This window comes from Chaetodon trifascialis, chromosome 1 (genome assembly GCF_039877785.1).
Source record: "Chaetodon trifascialis isolate fChaTrf1 chromosome 1, fChaTrf1.hap1, whole genome shotgun sequence".
In the NCBI taxonomy this organism is placed as follows: domain Eukaryota; kingdom Metazoa; phylum Chordata; class Actinopteri; order Chaetodontiformes; family Chaetodontidae; genus Chaetodon; species Chaetodon trifascialis.
In genome coordinates, this window is record NC_092056.1 from 24,630,085 (window position 1) to 24,651,655 (window position 21,571).

Sequence of the window (21,571 nt, forward strand, 5' to 3'; positions counted from 1 at the left end):
TGATCCTCTCACTTTCAGTACAGTGTGTAGGGACAGCCGCTGTAAAATTCATCACTCTTGTATCTCTCCTGCATCTATCCCACATTACCACTGCAGATATTTTGAATATGTTACACTAGAATGGTAATCAGCTCAAAAAAACTCGTGTGGCTCTCGGCCACCTCCGGATCATTTCTGGCAACTAAGTCTGAAAGGCGAGCGAAAGTTGATTCCTCCCCGAACAGTTCCTCTTGGGGATGGTGTAAAAGTGGAGAAGTGGTTCAGCAGTCATACTTTTTTAGTCTCCCCTCTCACTTACAAATAGCTTCATTCTTGTAATACTACAGTATAGTACATAATCTCTATGCTTTATTATTTATTTATTTTGCTTCCTCAGGGTATGAAGACGGCAGGTGCTGTCAGTGGCCAGGTCCGGATGCCCGTGGTGATCACACAGTCCTTCAGAGCGCAGGGTAAGACCACTTTTGATTGAATCTCCTCACTTCACATCACATGTGCATCATCTGTCCTTTTATTCCAGGCATTCTTTTGTTTGTGTCTCTCAGAAGAAGCTAGTTAAAAATTGTGCACAGCTGAAGTCTTTGATGAAGTCCTCCGACACACACTTTTCTCCTGTCTCTGGCCTCCAATTCTTACTTCTCCCAGTAATGCTGCGTGCTCGGCCAGATATTGCAAGATTTTCAAACTCCTGCCTGACCTGCTGGTTAAATAAAGAGCCAGCGAAATCGGCTAAACAAAGATAGCCATTAGTAAAACTCTAAATGTTCTCTCAGTAGGCTGTAAGATGTGTAAACAGGCAGGAGCCACAGAGAGAACAGGTGTTTTTTCCTGTCTGGTTATAAAGCCTTCTCAAACATTTGCGCTGCTGCTTACTCACACTGATTCACAAACACTCTTCCCACAGAAGCCCACAAATATCGCCCCAACACCAACCGGGCGTAACGCTCCCCTAAGAGAGCTGTGTGCTCTCAGGTGGTGTGTGTAATGTGTGTACGTGTTTGTACCTCTTTTTGCTTGTGCCTGTGTGTGTGTGTGTGTGTGTCTGTGTGTGTATGTGTGTGTGTGATCGGAGGTGCATACAAATTTGATCTGCCCCCTTCCCCAAGATTGCCTGCAGTGAAAGATCTGTAGGTTGTTTTATGCCCATAAATTGGAATGCGGGGATAGTTCTAAAAATACTTTTCTGTGCCTCTTGGCTAGGAACATGCCTGTTAAAATCAAGTTTAAATTCACTCTGGCAGTCCTTGTGCCTCTCTGGAAAACGTGTCTCGGAGCAGGATGCGATTTAGGAGTGTAAGGAGAGCCGGTGAAGCGCAGTGATATTGACAGAGCGTCGCTTTCCGCACCAACCTGGGGAGAGCGACAGTGCCGCTCCCGCCCCCACCCCCCATCTACCCCTGAGAGAATGACAGGCACAGTTGAAGGTAGTTGTTAGATAGGAGGATATTTGATGCAGATAGAAAGGGACACTTCAATGATAACATTACTCCTTTCCTGTTTTGTTTTTTAGTATTTTTTCTCCTTTGCTCAACAGGCACAATGGGCAAGGGAACCATCGTCCAGGCAGGGAAAAGTCCCATGGGCTTGGCTGTGCAGATCTCCGGGAATCAGAAAAACAAGCTCAATGACCCTGGAGGAGGCTCTTTCAGGTACATCTCACCCAGGGAGCGACTGTAGAATGCCTGTTGTTCCTGACAGCTGTCACATGGGGGCAGCATTTCACTAAGATGCCTCTGCATGACTACAGGCTACACTCTCAGCTAAGGCTATGAGTGTTTATCCCAGTTGCCTGCCTGACCACCTGGCTGCCTGCCTGCCCGGCTGCCAGGCCGGTTGATCGGTGGTCCTCTCCCTCTCTGCGCCCACCACATAGCAACACACTGCCAGCCAATAGATCACCCTCACGATCGCCCTCCTTGTGTCAGTGTCACAACTCATCGAAAGGATTACAAATGAGTTAAATCTTAATTTAGAAATAAGGTAATTGTGTCCAGATGGTTGGAATTTCTGGATGCGGTTCTGAAAATACCTTTCGGTTAAGTCAAACATACGGTATTTCGCCCGCAGCTTTGCTCTCTCTCCCTCTCTCTTGCTGGTCTTGTCTCTGCTTCAGCTACGCTTTTGTCTCAAAACATAAAAGGTTCATCGCCCACATGCTGGCCTTTGTGGTCCATGTTTTGTGTGAGTCTTTGTGTATTTGTGTTTGTCAGTGTGTGTGTTCAGCGTATACGTGCTCGTGTGCATGAACGTGTTTGCATATATGCGTCTATTTGTCTGCGTTTGTTTGTGTCCTTGCTTGGGTGCACATGAGCATATGTGTATATCCTAAAATTCGGAGAATATTGTTTATGTGTGTGTATCAAATTGTGTGCATGCGTGTATTGACAGGAGCAGGGGTTTAGGAGTGCCCTGGTGTGACCGGGCTGGGCCAAGAAGAGTGTCTGGGTCACATGGGCCAATGGGTTCATGGTAATGGCTCTCGTCCCCTGAGGGGAAAGTCAGCGCCCAAGGCTCTGATTGATAAACCAATAAATCTTTAGCTGCGTTGGTAATTAAGCTGTCAGGCTCGCTTGTTACTGACGACCTTTTTCCCCCTGTGGTGATCACAGTGGCCCTCAACACACAAACACACTGGTTTCAACATAAGCCCAATAATGCAGAGCACCACTGTCACGGAAGAAGCATGTCACTGACATTTTGTACAATTACTTCCTTTTATCCAGGTCAGGTGATATCTGCCTCCACTGCAGTTATGTGTTAAACAAGCTACACAATGCATGATCCCTCGGCACCGTTCTTGTTCGGTCCGTGTGTTTCTTTCTTCATGCAGGGTGTTTGTTTCCTCCTGACAACACACTCCTTAAGTCAGATGTTAGATTGCTATTTTAATGTTTAATGAGTGATGACTGCTGTTAACTTTATCTTCAGTCAGTGTTTTCAGTGATTTCTGAGTGCCATACTGCCATATACACACATTTTTGCTGGAATCTTTATTCTTAGCATACACCGCAAACAGTAAACTCTTTACTCAGTGAGCTTTCAGCTGAATCTTAGTTGGTTACTGGTGTCTGAAACCCCTCAGTCTCGTTCACTGTTTATTGTATGTTGCCGTTTTTCTCACCTGAGGATATAAACATGTTGGAACAGAGATCGGTGTTGAAAGGCGGTCTGTGGGACACCATTGTGTCTTCACACCACGTCCAGAAACCTGCAACATGAACATGAACATGATGACTTGACCTGTGAGCAGAGGTGGCGGCTGTGTTTCCTGTAAATCACATTGGTAGAAAACAGAAGTTACATTTGTGATACAAGTTGTTCAGAATTCCCCGCGTGTTTCTTATGAGTTTGATCTTCAACACTCCGTCAGACTTGTTCATTAAAGCAAATAGTGGAGCGAACATCCTCCTAAAAAACAAAAGAGTATCCACTGAGTGTGGCTGGCCTGGTCAGTCAGCATCCAGCAGCCTCTCACCCACCCAGCCTGCACCGTGTTCAGCTGTAGTCAGGGGACTGATGTGTGTATGGCTGTCACTGTGAGCCACTGGTCCCAGCGGGCCAGCTGCAGCACAAGCACACACATACACACTGCAGGGCTTGTGGGGTTTCCAGTACAGCTACAGCCTTCTGTGTAAGTGCTTGTGTGTTTGTGTGTGTGTAGTTTACAGTACAGAGTGAAAGCAGCTGTCTCTGTGCCCCCCACCCACCCTCCCCTCCTCATCTCTCTGTAAACACTCGACATCCGCTGTAATCACAGGCGAGCCAGCCGAGGCCCTCAGCCCTCTGCCAACCTCCGAGCTCAGCCTCAGCCCCTCAAATCCAACCCTGTCCTACATGGTGGACACACATCCGTGCGCATAAACACACAAACACTCGCATAGTTGCATAGGAAAAGACAACACACAGACACACATGCAAAATATGGAACAAAACGTTTTGTTCACCGATCGCTGTTGCCAGTGGATTTGAAAGTCCACCAGCCCTTTTCCGTCATTTACCAGCAAAGTGATTTCATTCTGTCTTTGCGGTCATATCCTTTGTTGCTCTATAAATTGCTATGTGATGTGCCTGTTTTGCTAAAAAAGGCTTTACAAATAAATGTGACTCAATTAGAACTTAAAAGTGACCTCCCAAAAATTGTTGATGCAGAGACTTGGAAACTCAGCAGCCACAAGATTAGATTATGTTCAGACTGGGTGCTGGGCTGCTATAAAGTTGCTCCAAAAAACCCATGAAGAAAATAGTGGCACTCCAAAACGCTGAAAGACAAAATAGCAAAGTTTGGAATGTTAATATATCTTTGTTGATAGCCACATCAAAGCAAGGCTTCTTGACACACAATGCACCTTCATCAGAACATCATCCACATTACACCGAATCTGTTAGCACTTGCGAATAATTACAGCTCAAGTGTGGGTGGTCCGTTGAATTAGTAACAGCAGCATTTAGCTCGTCGCTCTGTTTATTGGCCCCTCTTTTGCCACCAGTGCTGTCATCCATTTGGGTCATGAACACATATTCCATCAGCTGCCCAGTGAACCTCGGCCCGCTTTGTGGGGAATATTTCTCCAGTGGTTCGTGTCTCTCAGTGTGGGTGCAACAAGCCCTCATGGCCTGGGTGTTAGTCACAGGGATCAATCAGGACCCCCTGCCTGGGCACAGGGACCTTTAACCATGATGGGCTGGGGGGGTGGGGTGGCAGGAGATCTGAATGCACCCCCCATCCATCCCCACACACACAGCCTCTAAATGGCAATGCAGTTCTCTCACCACCTATGGCGTGCCCTCTCTGAAACACAAGCTTGATATGGAAACGACATGCATATGTATTCATGTGACCGCCGGCTCCACGTCCTCGAGCCAACCCAAACCAATAACTGAGAGGCTGCACTTTAGCTTCTGTGGAAGCTAATTACACGTCTGCTTTATTAGTGCAGAGGTATAGTCGGGAATATTTTGCATTTCATATCTCATTCCCTCCTTTTAATGTCAGACCTGTCTTTGGCATTATCATTTGATTTGAGCCCCGGCAGCCCCAACTGGCCAGAAATCAGACCATGAAAGAAAAAGAAGCGCCCATAATATTCCCATAATATTACCAGTGTTCTTGGATATAGGGTATGTTTTATGTACCGATACAACAGTTGCCAGTGAAGTAATCTCTCTCTCTCTCTCTCTCTCTCTCTGCACTGTGCTACTACTGATGTCTGTTTCCATTAATACAGACAATTCTGACTGATGAAAATGAAGCACTTACTTTCCTCTCAGAGCTTTATCACTGCTGTAGTTTTGCCAGCACAATGTAAAAAGAAGACAATATAAATGTGGTGTCATGTAAGCAAAGCCTGTTGTTCATAGAGAACTTGAAGCTGATGTTTTGGTTTTCTGCCCTTATTGAAGCTTATTCCCTGTTTTATTAAGGTTACATTGTCATTGTTATTTGTTTCATTTCTTCATTTCATTTCTTACATTTCTTACAGTAGCTACCAAGCTAGCTATGCTTCAGATTTCATTTCATTTTCTTAGAAATGATTTTTTAAGTGAATAATGTACTCAACCAGGTCATATCTGACAGGAAGAGTTCATATAAAAGTCACATACTGACGTAATCTATGTGATTGTGTTGTGCTGTTCTGTGCCAGCCTCAGAATTCAAGGTGCCTTGCTTAGCTTTGCATAAGTGAGAGAGTCTTTTTGGAAAGCATTTTCATCTGCTCCCATATTATCATATTGTTAATTGTTCATGTCCGCTGTGTGTCCCATTTGTTGTCACCATTCGCCAACATATGAAAACCTATATCTTACAGCACCATGATGTAATAGTTGTATTCTATCGCCTTTGTTTTAGGGTTTTCTCTTCTTTTCCCAGCTTGCTGTCAGTACAGTGTTACACACATGATAAGGTCATCTACCTGTCTGCCACATATGAAGCTGTGGAAGTAGCAGCGATTCTTCTTTACCCAAGTGAACGTGGCCTCAGGCGGGTTTCTTTTTAGGACAGGTTAAGTTATCCATGAGGACGTGATGAAGAAAGAGGGTATGATGGAGTATAATCCTATGTATCCATGTTTGTGTTGTTGTGTAGACTCTCTCTGTGAAGGCATAATTAGACTGAGAGCTGGAGGAGAGGAGGAAAATAGGGGAGATAGTGGACGTGTGTGAGGTTCGGGGAGTTGCTCTAATCGCCTTTGTCAACCTCCTGCTGTGGTGTCAAGTTTCATATCGGCTCTCTGCGGCCACACCACGGAGCAGGAGGGCCTCGGCGGGGTGGAGTTGGCCGTCGGTGTACGATCACGCCATACACAAAAGCGCAGCAACACACGCACGAGCTCTGTCGCAACCAACATCGGTGGCATGAATGTAAATGACTGTGGAGGTGAGCCAGTGAGTGGCAAGAGGCCACTCTGTGTGTGTTCTGTGGTTCTTTGTTCCCTCCGTCAAAGCCACTCAGAAAATCCTGTGCTCGCTCTGGGTCAGTCCTGTAAGCACAACACGTCACCGCTCAGCTAATTCAGGCCAGAATCAGACTCATTACTTGCCAAGTACAATAATTGTAGGGGAATTTGTCCTGGTGACGACTCAGAGAAAGTCGCAGCCTTTCAACGATGTGGGGACCTCACTGACTGCCAAATGCAATGACCCAAACACAAATTCTGCATGTTTACCCTCGTCTTTGTCTCTGACAATATGTAATAACATGTAAACAATGTTTTCCCAGCATTAGGCCTGTGAGAAATGACCAGTACATCAAGGAAATACAAAGCAGAGCGGCAAAGCGGTGTGCAAATACAGTTTGTTGACATTATTAAATAGCCAGATTTATCACAGCTCCGTGCCAATCCTCAGGAGCTTCCTAACCGAGCTTAACTCCGTCCAAATGCTCTCCATCTCCCTGCTGACACAAATAGACCCTGGAATGGGAATTCTGTCCATTACGACCAAAGCATAGCACTCACTCACTAAACTAATGCATATTGTCATCTCAGGAAATATTCATGAACACAAGCAGGATCTCAGAATTTATTTTGATAATGTTTGTGAGTTTGTGCACAAGGACCAAACTGAATTCTTTTTCTGTAGTGGATGGAGCTTTTCTCTTCTGGGTTTTCTTCTTTTTTCTTACATTTTGTAATAAGCATATCCCCCCGCACTGTTTCTGCCAACTGTGGAGGATGGAGACAGAACGAGACTGTGTAGACAGACCAGCTAATGCTGCAACAAGGACATGATCCCTAAAGACGGCTTGCCAAGTGGGCCTCTCCCCTGTGCTATTTGGGTGCCTTAATCAGTGTGTGACCTTCACTGATTTTAGCAATCTTACCTTTAGTTCACCCTGAAGGGAAGTACCTTGTAGCTGGACGTCTATTTTGTGTGTTCTCTCTCTCAATCAACATGTGTTCATAAAGGACATCAAATGTGTCACAATGCAATGCATAGTTTATAAAAGTCGCATCTATACTGAATCCGACCCACAACGAATCATTTAATTCATCTAGGTATTGCCTTCTCATCAACAGATCATTCAGTTGATATTTTAATGCCTTTTAAACCAGAAGTTTCCCATCGTATGTATTTTTTGCTCATCTCCCATCTCTCGTGTTGCAGGGATGATGACGACATCAATGACGTAGCCTCTATGGCCGGCGTGAACCTGAACGAGGAGAGCGCTAGAATACTCGCCACCAACTCGGAACTAGTGGGAACACAGATCCGCTCATGTAAAGACGAGGCCTTTCTCCACCCGGGACTGCTCCATCGACGAATATTGGAAACAGGTGAGATAAGTGTGCCTTGCTCGTCTGGCGGTGAAGCAGTGTCGCAGCTCATCAACATTTCACCTGCTAGCCTCTCAGAAATCAGTGGTTTTTCTCGCAGTAGGAAAAATCTTATAGTTCTGTCAGCGCACTCCCACCCTCCCACTCTAAACAACAAGCCAAAACTGAACATCCAGGCTGTAGTAGTGATGAAATCACTATCTGTTGTCTTTTGTGTTAGGAACATGTTGTTTCTGTATTTATAGTGTCATCACTAAAGACAGTTTTGATTTTCTCTCCTACAGTGGTTCAGGCTGAGCCTTTTCTTGTTTGGCCTCGGTTTAAATTTGATACACTTAACAATTCTTTCACCTCCTTTAATGAATTCTTCAGTGGCTGTCTGAACTCACTGGACCCCAGGCACACACATAAATACTTTATGGGTTTGTCTTTTGAAGGCTGGCTGTCAGATTGTCCTCTGGACTAAAGGAACAGAGTTTAGAGGAATGAGACTTGGCAGTGAGATTTTGATTCTTTCTCTCTTTTTAGTGGATCTTGACACTCTGATAGCACACAGTATTGCGTGTGCTAATCGATACAGGCGGAGAAGTCTTGGTTTGTTTGCAGCATCACTGAGAGTGATAGTGTCTTCATTACCTCGTTTTGCTACAGGCAGTCAATTTTATTGCTTGAAATATACTTTAGGCTCTCGCTGCACAGTGAAACCCGTGAAAATGTATAATGAGCGTTATTACTCAAAATAAAACTGTGCCTAGCATCTTGCTCCTGTGCATCAGATCAAAAAACACACAGTATAATTCCACGTGACGGGGAGTCTAGCGCCCTCATCTTGTTTTATCTCAATTAAAGTATCTTTAGTGTAGCACGGAGGCCTGAGGGTCATGTTTCGTTACGTGGACTCTTGGCGTGGTTGTTATCCCGTCACCTTGGGGCAGAGGGGTTGTGTAAAAATATAAATCTTTCCTGGGGGGGGGGGGCACGCAGCATGATACAGGGCAGGAGGCTAGGACGCCCCCTGCTGGGGAAGTGGCACTTATGCAGCTTTATTGTGTCAGTGATTGGCCTCTCCGCGCTCTCAGCTGACAGCAGTCCGAGGGAGGCTCCCCCGGCCTGCCAGCTCCACTCAATCAGAAAGCCTCGGCTGCTCCTCTTTACTGTACGAGCGCCCAGTCCGACCCCGCTCTGCCTTCTCATTTACATCCTGCTGAAACTTCCCGATGACCTTTCCTGCCCTCTGGTTGCCCCCACAGAAAGATGAGCTCAAGCATCTGTCTTTTCTTTGTTACTTTTGTATTTTCATATCAGAGGAGGCGTCGCCATTTATTTCTATTCTGCATCTTTCGTTTTTTTGAATACTGATTCCAGGACAGGATGTTGGCTGCGTCTTTCTATCCCCTTCTTTATTTTCCTCGCCTCTTGTATTTATCCCCTCCAAACAAACACTTGTGCCGCCCTCTTCTCCCAAACCTCTCTCTCCCTCCCCTCATAACTCTTCAGGCTGGTCCTTGAGCTGGGGAGGGGAGTGGAGGAGGTGGGTAGTTTCATTTGTGAAGCTGCAAAACAGCACTCCCCCCCTCATCTCAGGAACCAGAACACAGGCACAGCTGGAGCTCTCTTGAAAAGCTCCTCAAAGTGATGATCGTCCACAGATACCTTAACGGTCCACACATACACACTCGTACACATACGTGCACATGGGTTTATCACACACGCGGTCCGACACAAGAGGACTAACAGGGCATTGATGCACAGAGCAGGTATGCGACACACACGACAGGTAACACACAGTCTTAAATCTATTGCATATGTCTTAAAATAATCAAATTCTAAGACGTGAAATCACATTAGAGCAAGCATTCATGCGTAGAGTTCCACGTCAGCATCACACTTGAATATCGTTTCATAGCACAAGCTAATGGCTGAAAAGAAATAATAGCATCTTACTCTTATTGGATGCTATGCGTTCTCAAGCGTAATGTCTTGTAACTTGAACATGATTCACTTTCAACACACAGGAAGTGCCTCATGCCGCGCTCACATCTTGTCATTTTAACCATGAATCTAGCATGGCCTGCTACTGGGGAAAACACTGGTCAGCACAAACATGTCAGGGCTCTGATTGCAAGACACGAGCTCCAATATCTCTCTCTGCGTCAGGAATAATGGAGTGTGCTTAACCATTAGCCGTTGTTTCTGGTCTCTGGGTTTCTAATTTTTGCCCAATGGCATTATCTTCTCCTGTTACAGCTACCAGTACAGCTGCTAAACTACAGTATCTAATCTTGTCCAACTTTCTTCAGTAGCAGGAGGTTGTGCAGTCACTTATGTGTCACTTTGCTTGACACAAATGTTGGCTACTGGAGCTTGACATTGAATCATCACTGGAACAGACGCTGCCACTAAATAATCAAATTGCTACAGAAGCAGCTACATCCTGCCTTTATTTTACCATGCTGTGGTATTTTTATGCTATATACACTGAGATGCACTCAGCCTTTGCTTTACTAAACACAGTTGGACACCTTTTTCAGGCTTTTCCTGCTTTGTCTCTTCTTTGTTTTTTGAATCTATCTTGAATGCAGTTCCTGTTGACAAGTCAAGTTAAATGAATTTATGCATGAATCTGTGAAACCCTTATAGGTCCAGTGTGTAGCGTTTACATTGATCTATTGGCACCTTAGAATGAGCTCTTTATATCCACAGAGGGAGTGGTTCCTCTTCCATGGAGTCCACCATGTTGCACTGCCATGTTTGTACAGTAGCCAAGAACAGACAAACGCCTTTTGCTTTTTCAGCGGCCACCTCAGGGGAGGGTGAGGCAAGGCTTTTTCAGTTCATTGTAATCTGCGACCTCCCCGCTAGATCCTACAGTTGTACACTGGACCTTCAGACAGCAGCACAGTTCACACTTTAGAAATGCTTCAGTCTCTGGATATTGTTAGACTGCCTGGATGGATGTCAGGAACTCTGCCCTGGATCTGGCAAATGATTGCTGGTCCCTATTTTTAAAAATGGGGTCTACAGGAGGAATCAAACTGCTCCAGTCCTTGAAAAGAGACTCATGCTGGTTATGAAACATCCATTACTGACTGCAGGTCACAGTACACAACGCCAACTTTTTACATTCTCACCGATCATCAAAGGGTCAATGGAATTTGCTGCTAACGTCTATGTGTGTTTTTTTTCTATCTGGAATAAGCTCATGAGCATGTTTAGCACCTCGTCAGTGGGAGTGTGGTGTCCAGAGGTTACATTTGTGAGCACTTTGTCCCCTGTACATCCTGAGCAAAAGCAGTGTTTGTATGATTTGCATCACGTCAGTCCCATTTAAGATGAGTGTGGACTGTAACAAGGATCTAACTTGATGTGATGACATCAGAGAGAGAGATGTGAGCCCCAAGAAGAGTTCAGGTTTTTCGGGGTCTTGGGTTATGATGCATTTGTGGGCAGAGAAAAGAAAGAATCACCGTTGCAGGCATTATAATTTAGTATAGATGGGTCATTCAGGACATTTTGCATGTTCACTGCCAGCTACTTTTCAGGTGGACCCTTGTTGCTATGGAGACCATTCAGTTCTATACTAAGTAGATATTGAAGTTACCAGGTCTTAATGCAGATTGCGTCTCTCTATTGGATTCCTTGATGTTGTCTGCCGTGTTGAAAATAATAAGCAGACAGCTACAGTACATGTGGTGCTGTAAAGTGTAACAACCTAACTTCAGCCAAGAGTGTATGAAGAGCAGCATGACACACAGAATAAGTGAAAAATATGCACAAACTCATAAAAGAACTCCAGATACCCTCAGTTCAGTCCTATGTTAATAAGCACTGCAAGTCTGCAAGTGTTTAAGTGGATGGAAAGGACACTATAGACAGTCACACAGTGGCAGAAGATTTACTACAAGATAGGCTAGCTTTGTTGTATCTCACCCCCCATCTCCTCCATCATCTCTAAATCTCCAAAAAAACTGCTAAATTTCTTGAAATATTGTATATAAAAAAGACTTCTTAGGTACGTTGATGCAAGTTAAGTAGTGATCGAGCAACTTTAAACATAGTTTACGATCATTCCAAACTGCTTGCGTCTTGATCTCGATTGTGTTTGTATCACCATGTGTTTGAATCTTTAGCCAATTTTTTACTTTCCGCCTCCGTGTAGCCGTAAGGGTGTCCAAAATTTATGACCGTGTAGAATGCGCTCGCCAGCTGCATATGTCAAAAGTGGATGTATACGCAGATAGAGGATGGGGTTTTGGTTCTGAGTATGGACACATGCGCCTAAAACATCCAAATGCACTATGTGGGCAAACTCTCTCTCAAAGTCATCTTTGTGTCTTATATTCCTCTAAAGGAATTAGAAGGAATTAATAAGAATTTTTAAAGATGCAGATAGTCACAGACCTCAAACTTGTAGAGTCTGAGCTGACAGCTCTGTGTGGCTGTACTTAGAGCTAAATGCTAATGTCAGCATCCGAACGTGCTCACAATGACAGTGTTAATGTTTAGCTGGTTTGCGTGTAGCACTAGACACAGAGTAGAGTTTAGGGTTTTACAGGTATTTGGCCATAAATCAAAGTATTGGACAAATAGATTTGTGTGTGTGTGTGTGTGTGTGTGTGTGTGTGTGTGTGTGTGTGTGTGTATTTTTTATGACACTCCATCCACTCGTTGCTGAGATAGTTCATCTGAACTGTTCAGACTGGGATCCATTGACTGACATGGTGGTCCCTAGAGGCTAAAATGCAACTTGTCAAACAAACCGGAGATGTTACAATCTTCTGTTCAGGTTATTCTCGTTTTCTTTTCAGTCTTTCATATAGAAATGAGGCAAAATATTAAAGCTGCCTGGTTCATTAGTCTGTTTCTAGATCTGTTATTGGCCCTTTTTATGTAGGTATCCGCATCAGTACATGCTGAAGAGCAGTTGTTTTTCAAAGAAATGTGGCTTTCTGGCTTTTAAATCTCTCAAACACTCTCTGAAATATTAATGTCTCTGAGAGATCTTATTTTTTAGTGTTTTCTTTGACCTTGTGACATTGCTACATATATTGCCACTGTAATTATAAGGCTAACAGGGCTGCCTCCATCCATTTCAAAGCTTGAGCGGGTGAGGAGTATATGTATTGTTCAGCTGATTTAAATAATTGGTGTGGTTTACTTAAAAGGGTGCCAGAGAGAAAATTATGGTAATGGAATAATTTAAAAGGAAGTTGGAAACAGATAGTAACCCTACCAAAGTCTGTCCTCCTCTCCTTTGTTATGACTTCAGATGAGTTTTGCTCCAAGGAAACTAAATTATCCTTCTCCTACGAAAAGAGATGGTCAATGTCGTTTACACACTTGAAGGAGCTTAGCTAGTAAAGCCACTCTGGAATTTGCAGTAAGACTGTGAAACAAATTAACTTTTCTGTATGATGAGTCCTATTTCTGGGAGTTCATTGCACATACCAATCCAGACAGTTGTGCGGTGTGACTGTGTGTGTGAGTACAGTGGGTGTGTATGAGTGAAGGTGAAGTGAAGGTACTGAATGACGGTTGTGGTTTTCTTCTGTTTAACACAATTGCCTTCAACATGCTTAGCTGCTGTTTTTCTCAAAATGGCAAGTGGCGGAAGCATGAGGCGCTCTCAACCTCTTTATCCCAGTAGTAAATGAAAAGTGAGAATAAAAGTTATATTATAAAAGCTTCAAGACGGTAAAGTGGAGGACCGACACCTTAACTGGGACAGAACCAGTGAGGTGAACAAGAAATGAGGTTTTGATTATGAGAAGCAAAAGTACTAACTGTACCTGTTGTATCAGAAAGAGGTGTCGTACCTAATATTAAATTATACACAAAAGTTTGCAAAAGTTTCATCTTGTCCCAAATGTATGTGTGTGTGTGTGTGTGTGTGTGTCTCTCACAGCCAAGAAGTTTGGAGTCACGGAGGTCCCCATGGAGGCGGTGACGTTCATCTCACACGCCACGCAGTCACGACTTCGTACTGTGGTAGAAAAAGTTTCTACTATTGCACAGCACCGACTGGACTCCTGTAAGGTAGGAGAACACAAACACATCATCACACACACACACACACACACACACACACACACACACACACACACACACACACACACACACACACAAACAAAAACACACACACACAGTGCTTTTTTGTCATCCATAAGTGCTGCACAGGGGGCTTAACCTACTGTTTTACGCACAGGTGACTCAATCAAATGTTCTCTTCAATCCTCTGTAAAAATTCTAAATTCGTAGTATATGATCGCAGTAAGCCCTGCCTTGTCTCCAGTCGGGAGTGTTCCCAGAATGCACCACCCATCTGTTTGCTGACTTTGTGAAACACAGCTGCTTTGTTATGTTAACTAGTCATTAAAGCGAGGCAGTCAGACTGGATTTTACCTGCAGAAATGAACTTGTTTGCTGAGGCAGAAGGCAGGTGGGCACATAAAGTTGAAAATTCTACAGTATTTTATAGAAATTTCATTAATGCTCCAGCACTCACTGCAGCCAGTCAGCGTCCCTCCCTCTCTGTTGCATGCACTGTACTGCTTCGGTCGGCTGTGGGTCATTAATTACACGGCTGGTGGTTCGATCTCGTCCTGTAAACATGGTGAAGTGTCCTTGAGTAAGACCTGAACCCCCCAGAAGTTGCTCCTGATGGCCAGACAAGTGCCTCACTTGGAGCTCTTCCACCATCGCCGTGAGGTTGAGGGGGTGAATGAGAAGCATATTATGCCTTTTTTGGGCATAGCCTGTGTGGATCATGTTCTAAGTAACATGTCAGAATTAACAACTCTGTAGTTGTTGATTTTAGCAAGCAGCACCACTGACAGCAGTTAAAACACTTCAATCGAACATTTATGTTTCTCCTTTCAAATCCTGTGAATAATCCCTGAGAAAGCCAACACGCCCTTCATCAGTGTTGGGAAAGTTCACTTTCTACATGAACTAGTTCAAAGTTCAGTTCACAAGTTTTAAAATGAACTAGTTCAGTTCATAATTCAAAATTTTGAACTGAGTTCACCGTTCCAAAATTGAACTAGTTCATAGTTCTTTTTTTCCCATTTGTTGCTGCGAGCTATTATTTTTCAAAATTATTGCCACAGCCCATAAAGAACCACAGACAGCAATTATTATACCAGTTTTAACACTGTAACTATGCATCAGATTTCATCTTCATATCCAATTGTGAAATCTTATCCAGCCAGGGTTTACATTAGCATTGAGGGGACAGCACTTCTCCATTGCTGCTTTAAGGCTTTGTTGCTGTCCATTCAGTCCACACTAGTAGCAGCTGCAGCTTTCACCACATGTGACTGAAGTGCAGATTTTCTTTTTGAAAGCCGGCGGGCAAAGTTTGCACAGAAATGTAAGATTTTTCCCATCCTCACCTACCTTGTCATGAAACTTGTTAAAAAGATCATACGACGCCTCCTTGCTGCTTTTTGTTTTGATGACTCATGCGGCGATGTGACGCTGGTGGCTGGTGTTGCCAGATTGGGCATTTTTTCCGCTACATATTAAGGCCTGTTTACGGTGTGTTTTAGCCAGGTTTTCGCCTGGAAGGCTCTATAGAAATCTGAAACCCTACTGAACGAAGTTAAACTGAGAGAGCGTGCCGTTCACAGACACCAGAATGAACAAGTTCACAGTAACGTTCATCAGGCAGTAATACAGTACGTTCAGTTCACGTTCGCCCAAAAACGAGTTCATGAGCTATCGATCAATGAATGCGTTCAGGCACAACACACCCTTCATATAAATGGGCAGACCGTTATGTAGGGAAATAGTGTAATCATCACTATATATGTAGGGAAGTCAATGTCGGACCAAAACTCAGGGAGGAGATACTAAATCAGTGGAGTTGGGAAACAAACTTCATCAGGACATTCAAGCACACACACACTTGCCACTTTTGTATGCTCCCGACATCACCACACACACAGACACACACTGGGATGCACACCAATGCACTTTTATGTGTCTCACACATAAACTCACAGACCAAAAAAAAAAGCAAAGTTACCACTAACATACGCACATAAAAGTTCATGTGAGAGATCTTTTTTTACCCTTGAGTTGATAAACAGGAGAGCTCAGACTTTTCAGTCAGTCAGCCAAAACTTGAGGTATGAAAGAACTTCTAAGCGCTCGTCTGCGCTCACCTGCATACTTCTCTCGTTATTGGTGGCTTTCTCTCTTGTGGCCCTTGAATGTAACTATATAACCACATTTAATTGGTGTACATTAAAGCACAAATCCTTCTCAACTACAAACCCAAATCTTGGCGTTGTTGGGAGAACTGGGGGGGAACTTGTGTTTTTCATGACACCGCGAAGGGAGGAAGAGGAGGAGGGAGCAAGAGCATCGCTACAGCTGTCCCCATCTTGTTTTGTGCTTCTTCTTCCTCTTCCTTTCGTTCGGTCTTTTCCTTTTTTGTGGTTTTGTAAATGAGGTGTGTGTGAGAGAGGCATGAAGCTCTGTGAAGCCACTCTGTTGACATCAGCGAAAAAAAAGAGAGAGGAAAAAAAAAAGAGAGAAAAGACCAAAAGACAAAGCGGCCTTAAAGAGCAACCGGGCTTCAGCGGCGGCAGCAGGAGCTACGGCAAGAGTGCGGGCTCAGCGCTGCAACAAAGAGGAGGGAGGCTGGATGAGAGAGAGGGGAGCGGGGGGAGTGGAGGGGTGCTGGCGATGAGCCTCCTCTGATGTGTCTTTGTGCTCTGTGCCACCCAGCTTCTCTCATCCACACACACACGCAGACCTGACACACACACACACAGATGGAAAAGAGAGTGATATAGAAATCAAGTGCACAAGTAGAACAGAGCTGCAGAGGAGGCGTGCAGACGTACACACAAACATGTAAAATAAGCAATTATCCTATTAACTTTTGATGACCTACAAAAGTTGGCTTTTACACTTGCCTTTCCATTTCCCAAGTGGGAGGTGGTGCGCCATATGCAAAGAGCAGTGCGGTCTGTAAACAGAAAAAGCTGCTGTGCTGGAGTCTGTCGATGCGATCAGGCTGGTGTCGTTCCAGATGAGCTGTGACTTAACGTTGGTTTAACCAAATGCGCAGTTAATGACGAGGGTATTTTTCATGCTTATCAGCGGGGCATCCCTGACTTCTTTGTTGTAATCTTTGATTGTAATCACAGATTTTAACTGTGATGGGAGCCCGTCATGCTTTTTTGTGTGCATTGGCAAGGATACAGAAATCACTTCCACCACAGCTGCAGTCAACGCACACAATCACTCACACCTGGACGAGGTGTTTTATTCATTTGGTATCAGGAAAATGCATATAATTTCCACTAAGTTTTAATGAGTCAGGAAAAATTATAAAACCCATACATAAAATTCTCAGTTTCTTAGTATGACTCCTAACTATAATGAGGACAGATAGTGTCCAAACAGAAAGTGACACAGTTACATTCACGGTGGAGCGGAGCTGAAACGAGTGGTTGTCTATCAACAAAATGTGATCTGCAGGCGACACAGCCAAAAGAGACTGCTGCTGCCAACTTCTTAATGTTAGGATTTGCTGTCTTTCTCTTTAAGGATTAATTGATAATGAAAATAATCATAGTTGCAGACTCAACAATAGAAAAACTGTCTTAACAGAACTGATTATTCATCTGCTGTTCAGGGTGATTTACTAATGTTGAAAGACCCCCTGTATGTATGACAGTAATTACTATTTAGCTACTTGAAGTGGACTTGGCCACATGACTCATCTCGACAAACTTGGTCTTTCAATTTTCTGTAATTGATGTCAGACAAATATTTTATTACCACACTGCTCTCGGGGAAATAGATGCTCTAGTAATTTTATTTCCAGTAGATGTAATTTGTATTTTTTGAGATCATTTAGTATATATAGATGGACTGAGGGCTGCCCTGAACTTCAGAAATTTGTGCCCAAAGCCTCAGCGGCATCCCCTGAATGGGAGCCGTAGCTTCTTTCAGCTGTTGCCGTTGCAGTGATTTTCTCTCTGTCTTCTTGTCAGGACGATGAGTGCTATGAGCAGTCTGCAGACGTTCGCTCTCAGCTTCGCTTCTTCGAGCAGCTGGAGAGAATCGAGAAGCAGAGGAAGGACGAGCAGGAGAGAGAGATCCTGTTGAAAGCCGCTAAAGTAAGTTATTGTCACCTCACCATCTGACTGTGTGTGTGTGTGTGTGTGTGAGAGAGACAGAGAGTTATGTCTCCATGCAACAGTGTGTTTTTGTGTACTGCGGTGTGTATGTGTGTGCATGTTGCTCTTGCGCAGGCCCTGACAGATGAATTAGAGTGTGACACCAGTGGATGAAGTGACCTCCCTGTGTCCTCCCAGGCTCCTGGCCCCAGGGCTCCTCTGTCCTGGCTCTTCCTCCCCGGACACAGCGAGGAGGGGGGCGGGCTTGTACACTACGCAACCACATGCGCCATGTAGTCGACACACACTCACCCAACCCCGTGCACAAGCTGAAAGTGTCCCTCTATCACAAGCCTTGACAGCTCAGGTGAAACAGAGCATCAGTTTGGAGTGTCAGAGAGGTCAGCGTGTGTTCTACTGATATGCTGTGTATGGCTTTTATATATGTTCTTCTAAGCCTCTGGTGTCATGTACCAGGAGCATCCTGTTGTGCACAGCAAGTGTTGCAGATATTAGTTTGGAATAACAGAGAGAGTTGCCTTGTTTAAGCTTTATGAGCAGAAATTCGGAGTGAAAACCTCACAATCCTGTCTGCTGTGCTCCATGTAGAGGCTGGATCTTAAAAAACAATACAAATACACCACAATAAGCTTTTAGTAGCAAAACTGTTGCAGACACATATAGAAAACTGCAGGCGTCACAGATCACAGCTTTAAGCAATGAGACAATGAGATGATTTCCTTTTCCAAAACACTGCATATCTAAGGGGGCGATCACAAAACAGATCATCAGTGAATCAACGGATGCATCATTTGCACAAGTTTAGTCAAACCTGGGGAGCAGCTGTTTTGGCTTTGCCGAGTCGTGTACACTTCATCTTAACTGTTACATTTCAAACACAGTCATAACCATAACTACAGAAACTACTTTTTACTGAATCTTGAATGCAGGAGAATTTGTAGATGTGTAATTAGTATATATTTAGTAAAGAGAAACCTACTTGCCTTCATTTCAACTGTTACCAGCACCTACGTTACTGCAGAGGCCGAGAGTCATTTCAACCCCCTGGACCAGAGCAAGCTTCATATCTTCATATATTATTGCACAAACCTCTAAAACTGAAGTGGTGATTGCATTTGGTCTTAGTTGAGTCTAACAGTAGTCAAGTGTAAATCATGTGACATAATATTAACATTTTTATTAGCTGTTGTACAAGGCTACAGTATGTGGAAAAGTTTGCAGTGTTGTGACAGGCAACTCCTCATAATGTTTCTGTTGGACCGTGCAAATAGGATTCAATGACATGCATCGCAACAAACTCTCAAAAAAGGGCCAGCACTAATAGAAACATTATGTGGTCTGTCTGGTGAGGCTTACTGTATATCACTGGTGCGGTCCTTTAGAAAGAAGCACCATTGATGTGGACCCTTCACAATATAGAGGGTGTGGTCTCTACGTTTTTTTTTTTAACATCTTTTTATCCAGCAACATAAGTTGCCCTTTGTGCTTTGAAAAATACCAGAAATTGTTGAGTGAAGTGTCACTTTTTTGATAGATTGATCACTGTTCCACAAAGCAGTGGAACTTTGCAATAAAGTATTAAAGCTGCTTATCCCCAACAGGGTCCTCACAGTGTTCGCCGTCCACTCTTCTGATCGCAGCCCTGTGCACGTACGGCCATTTGTTTATCAGTTAAAAAAAGGTCTTGAAATTTGGAAAGATCACCACTGAACAAAAAAAGAGAGAGAGAATCTTTTGCAAATGAAAATGCCTCGCGGTGCAACATTAGCAGAAAGCTAGGTTAATTTAATTAATTTTGAATGGAGCCAATGTCCCACAGTAAAGATTCTCATTGCAGCACACCTCACCGTCTTAATTGCATTATTACGCTCCGGTCCTGCCATGCAGGATATTAGAAAATCCTTTAGTAGATGAAGACTGGCCACCAAGCCTCATGACCTGTCTGTTTTTTCTTATAGGGGAGACCAGATAGCCTCACTCCTGGTAGTGAAAAAAGACATTACCTCAGCAAGAAAACGACACTGTGAAGTGTGTTGTTAAAAAAATGAATAGTGACGCTTTTATACTCTCTGTCAGTGCCAGGTTCTACATGGGTGCACAGTGTAATCATGGTTTTTTTTTTTTTTTTTTTTTTTTTTACTGTGAACAGTTTTCTTCATTAACAGAATTAGTAAAGAACTTTTGCAAATGTAGCCAAGTTCCTGTTGGAAGGGCTTACCTCGCGGCTATTTGGATTGCATGAGCATCTTTGAGTAGTTTGACTTCACCTCAGAGCCATGTCTATGGCTTTTTGGCCCCTGTTGCCATGGCGTTTCACTTCAAGGAGAAGTTTGGAAAGCGAATCTTTGCCTAATGATTGTACAAAATATTACACCACATCACTGCCTGAGAACATGCTGGTGTTTTTTTCTGTCTCTATTTAACCATGTATATCTTCTTCTGAATTATCATATGGACAAAGGGCATATTTATCACATCTATTGCATCATAACAGGGAAAATCCACCCTAAAACACTAAAAGACTACAGTTACTGATTATGTAACCATGGATGAAGCATCATTTATTCCTTTTCTTTTCTTTTGGAGGATATTTTCTTATGCTCCCAGTGTTACTGGCCGAAACTGTAAATGTCATGTTTTGGCATTTGTGATTTATAAAGGCAAAAGAGAGCAAACATTTGTATTTGCATTCTCCATTTTAGGCCAATGTTCAACCATTACACTGGGAGAAATCCATCACTGAGTACATGATAAACTTCAAAACTCCATAATGTTATGCAGCCAGAAGACATATTGCATAAGTGGCTCATCTCACTCTTTCTCAACACTTGCTCTCATGTTTAAAAAGAGATGTAAAGTGAAGCTCAGTATTGATTATTGGCTATTCAGAGGATATCTGTGTCTTTCACTTTCGTGAAAATGTAAAGCAAATGAGCAACATTTCAAAATAAATGTGTCAATGATTACTGCAAGACGAGTGATAGCAACCAAAGTTTCACCCACTGTACTTAATATTTGGGAGAATATATTTACAGAATATTCAATATCAAGTTAACTTCACTCTTTCCACATACAACCCACAGCTAAATGAAACAAGTACAGCCCCATGGGGGTTTGTGAAGTGAGAGTAGACAAAACTAGTAAAGGTGGAAAAAAAACCCAACATGCCATCACCAAAAAAGTCCTGGAATACGATCATATACTGTCGAACACTGTATGGAGTATGAAGTTTTTTCTTTATTATTTAAGCACAGCGCACTCCGCTTCGCCACACCCAACAAAGCTTGTCAGCATCTAGTGCCCATTCCTCTTCTCCCCTCTGTTCTCTCCTGTAAGTGGGAAAATCAGGGCAGCTGACAGAGGAGATGTAAAGCATGCCAGTGGCACCGCTGCCCTTTGTAAACAGTCCATCTGTACCAACCCCTCCCACTCCTCCTCCACCCACCTCCCCGCCTGCCTGCCTGCCTCTCTCCTGCTCGGGCGCCCGTTAATTTGACCTCTTGAATAAGAAACCCACCAAAATAATCCCCTCCACCCCCTCTCCTCCTTCCTTCACAACAAGCCTTCCCCTCCTCTACGCCGCCCATTTAAAATATGACTCAAGTCTTGAGGGATGCTCCGGCCGACCGGAGGGCAA

General features: G+C 43.8%; 1 protein-coding gene across 2 annotated transcripts in view; it reads left to right on the top strand.

Moving 5' to 3' along the window:
• LOC139333700 (transcription initiation factor TFIID subunit 4-like) overlaps nucleotides 1–21,571 on the top strand; it is an 88,587-nt gene that overhangs the window by 23,660 nt on the left and 43,356 nt on the right. For both annotated transcript variants that reach the window (XM_070966317.1, XM_070966326.1), the window contains 5 exons: nucleotides 377–452; nucleotides 1,535–1,649; nucleotides 7,605–7,774; nucleotides 13,680–13,810; nucleotides 17,788–17,913. In XM_070966317.1, the coding sequence (XP_070822418.1) occupies nucleotides 377–452; nucleotides 1,535–1,649; nucleotides 7,605–7,774; nucleotides 13,680–13,810; nucleotides 17,788–17,913 (618 nt within the window). The remainder of the gene's footprint in view (nucleotides 1–376; nucleotides 453–1,534; nucleotides 1,650–7,604; nucleotides 7,775–13,679; nucleotides 13,811–17,787; nucleotides 17,914–21,571) is intronic.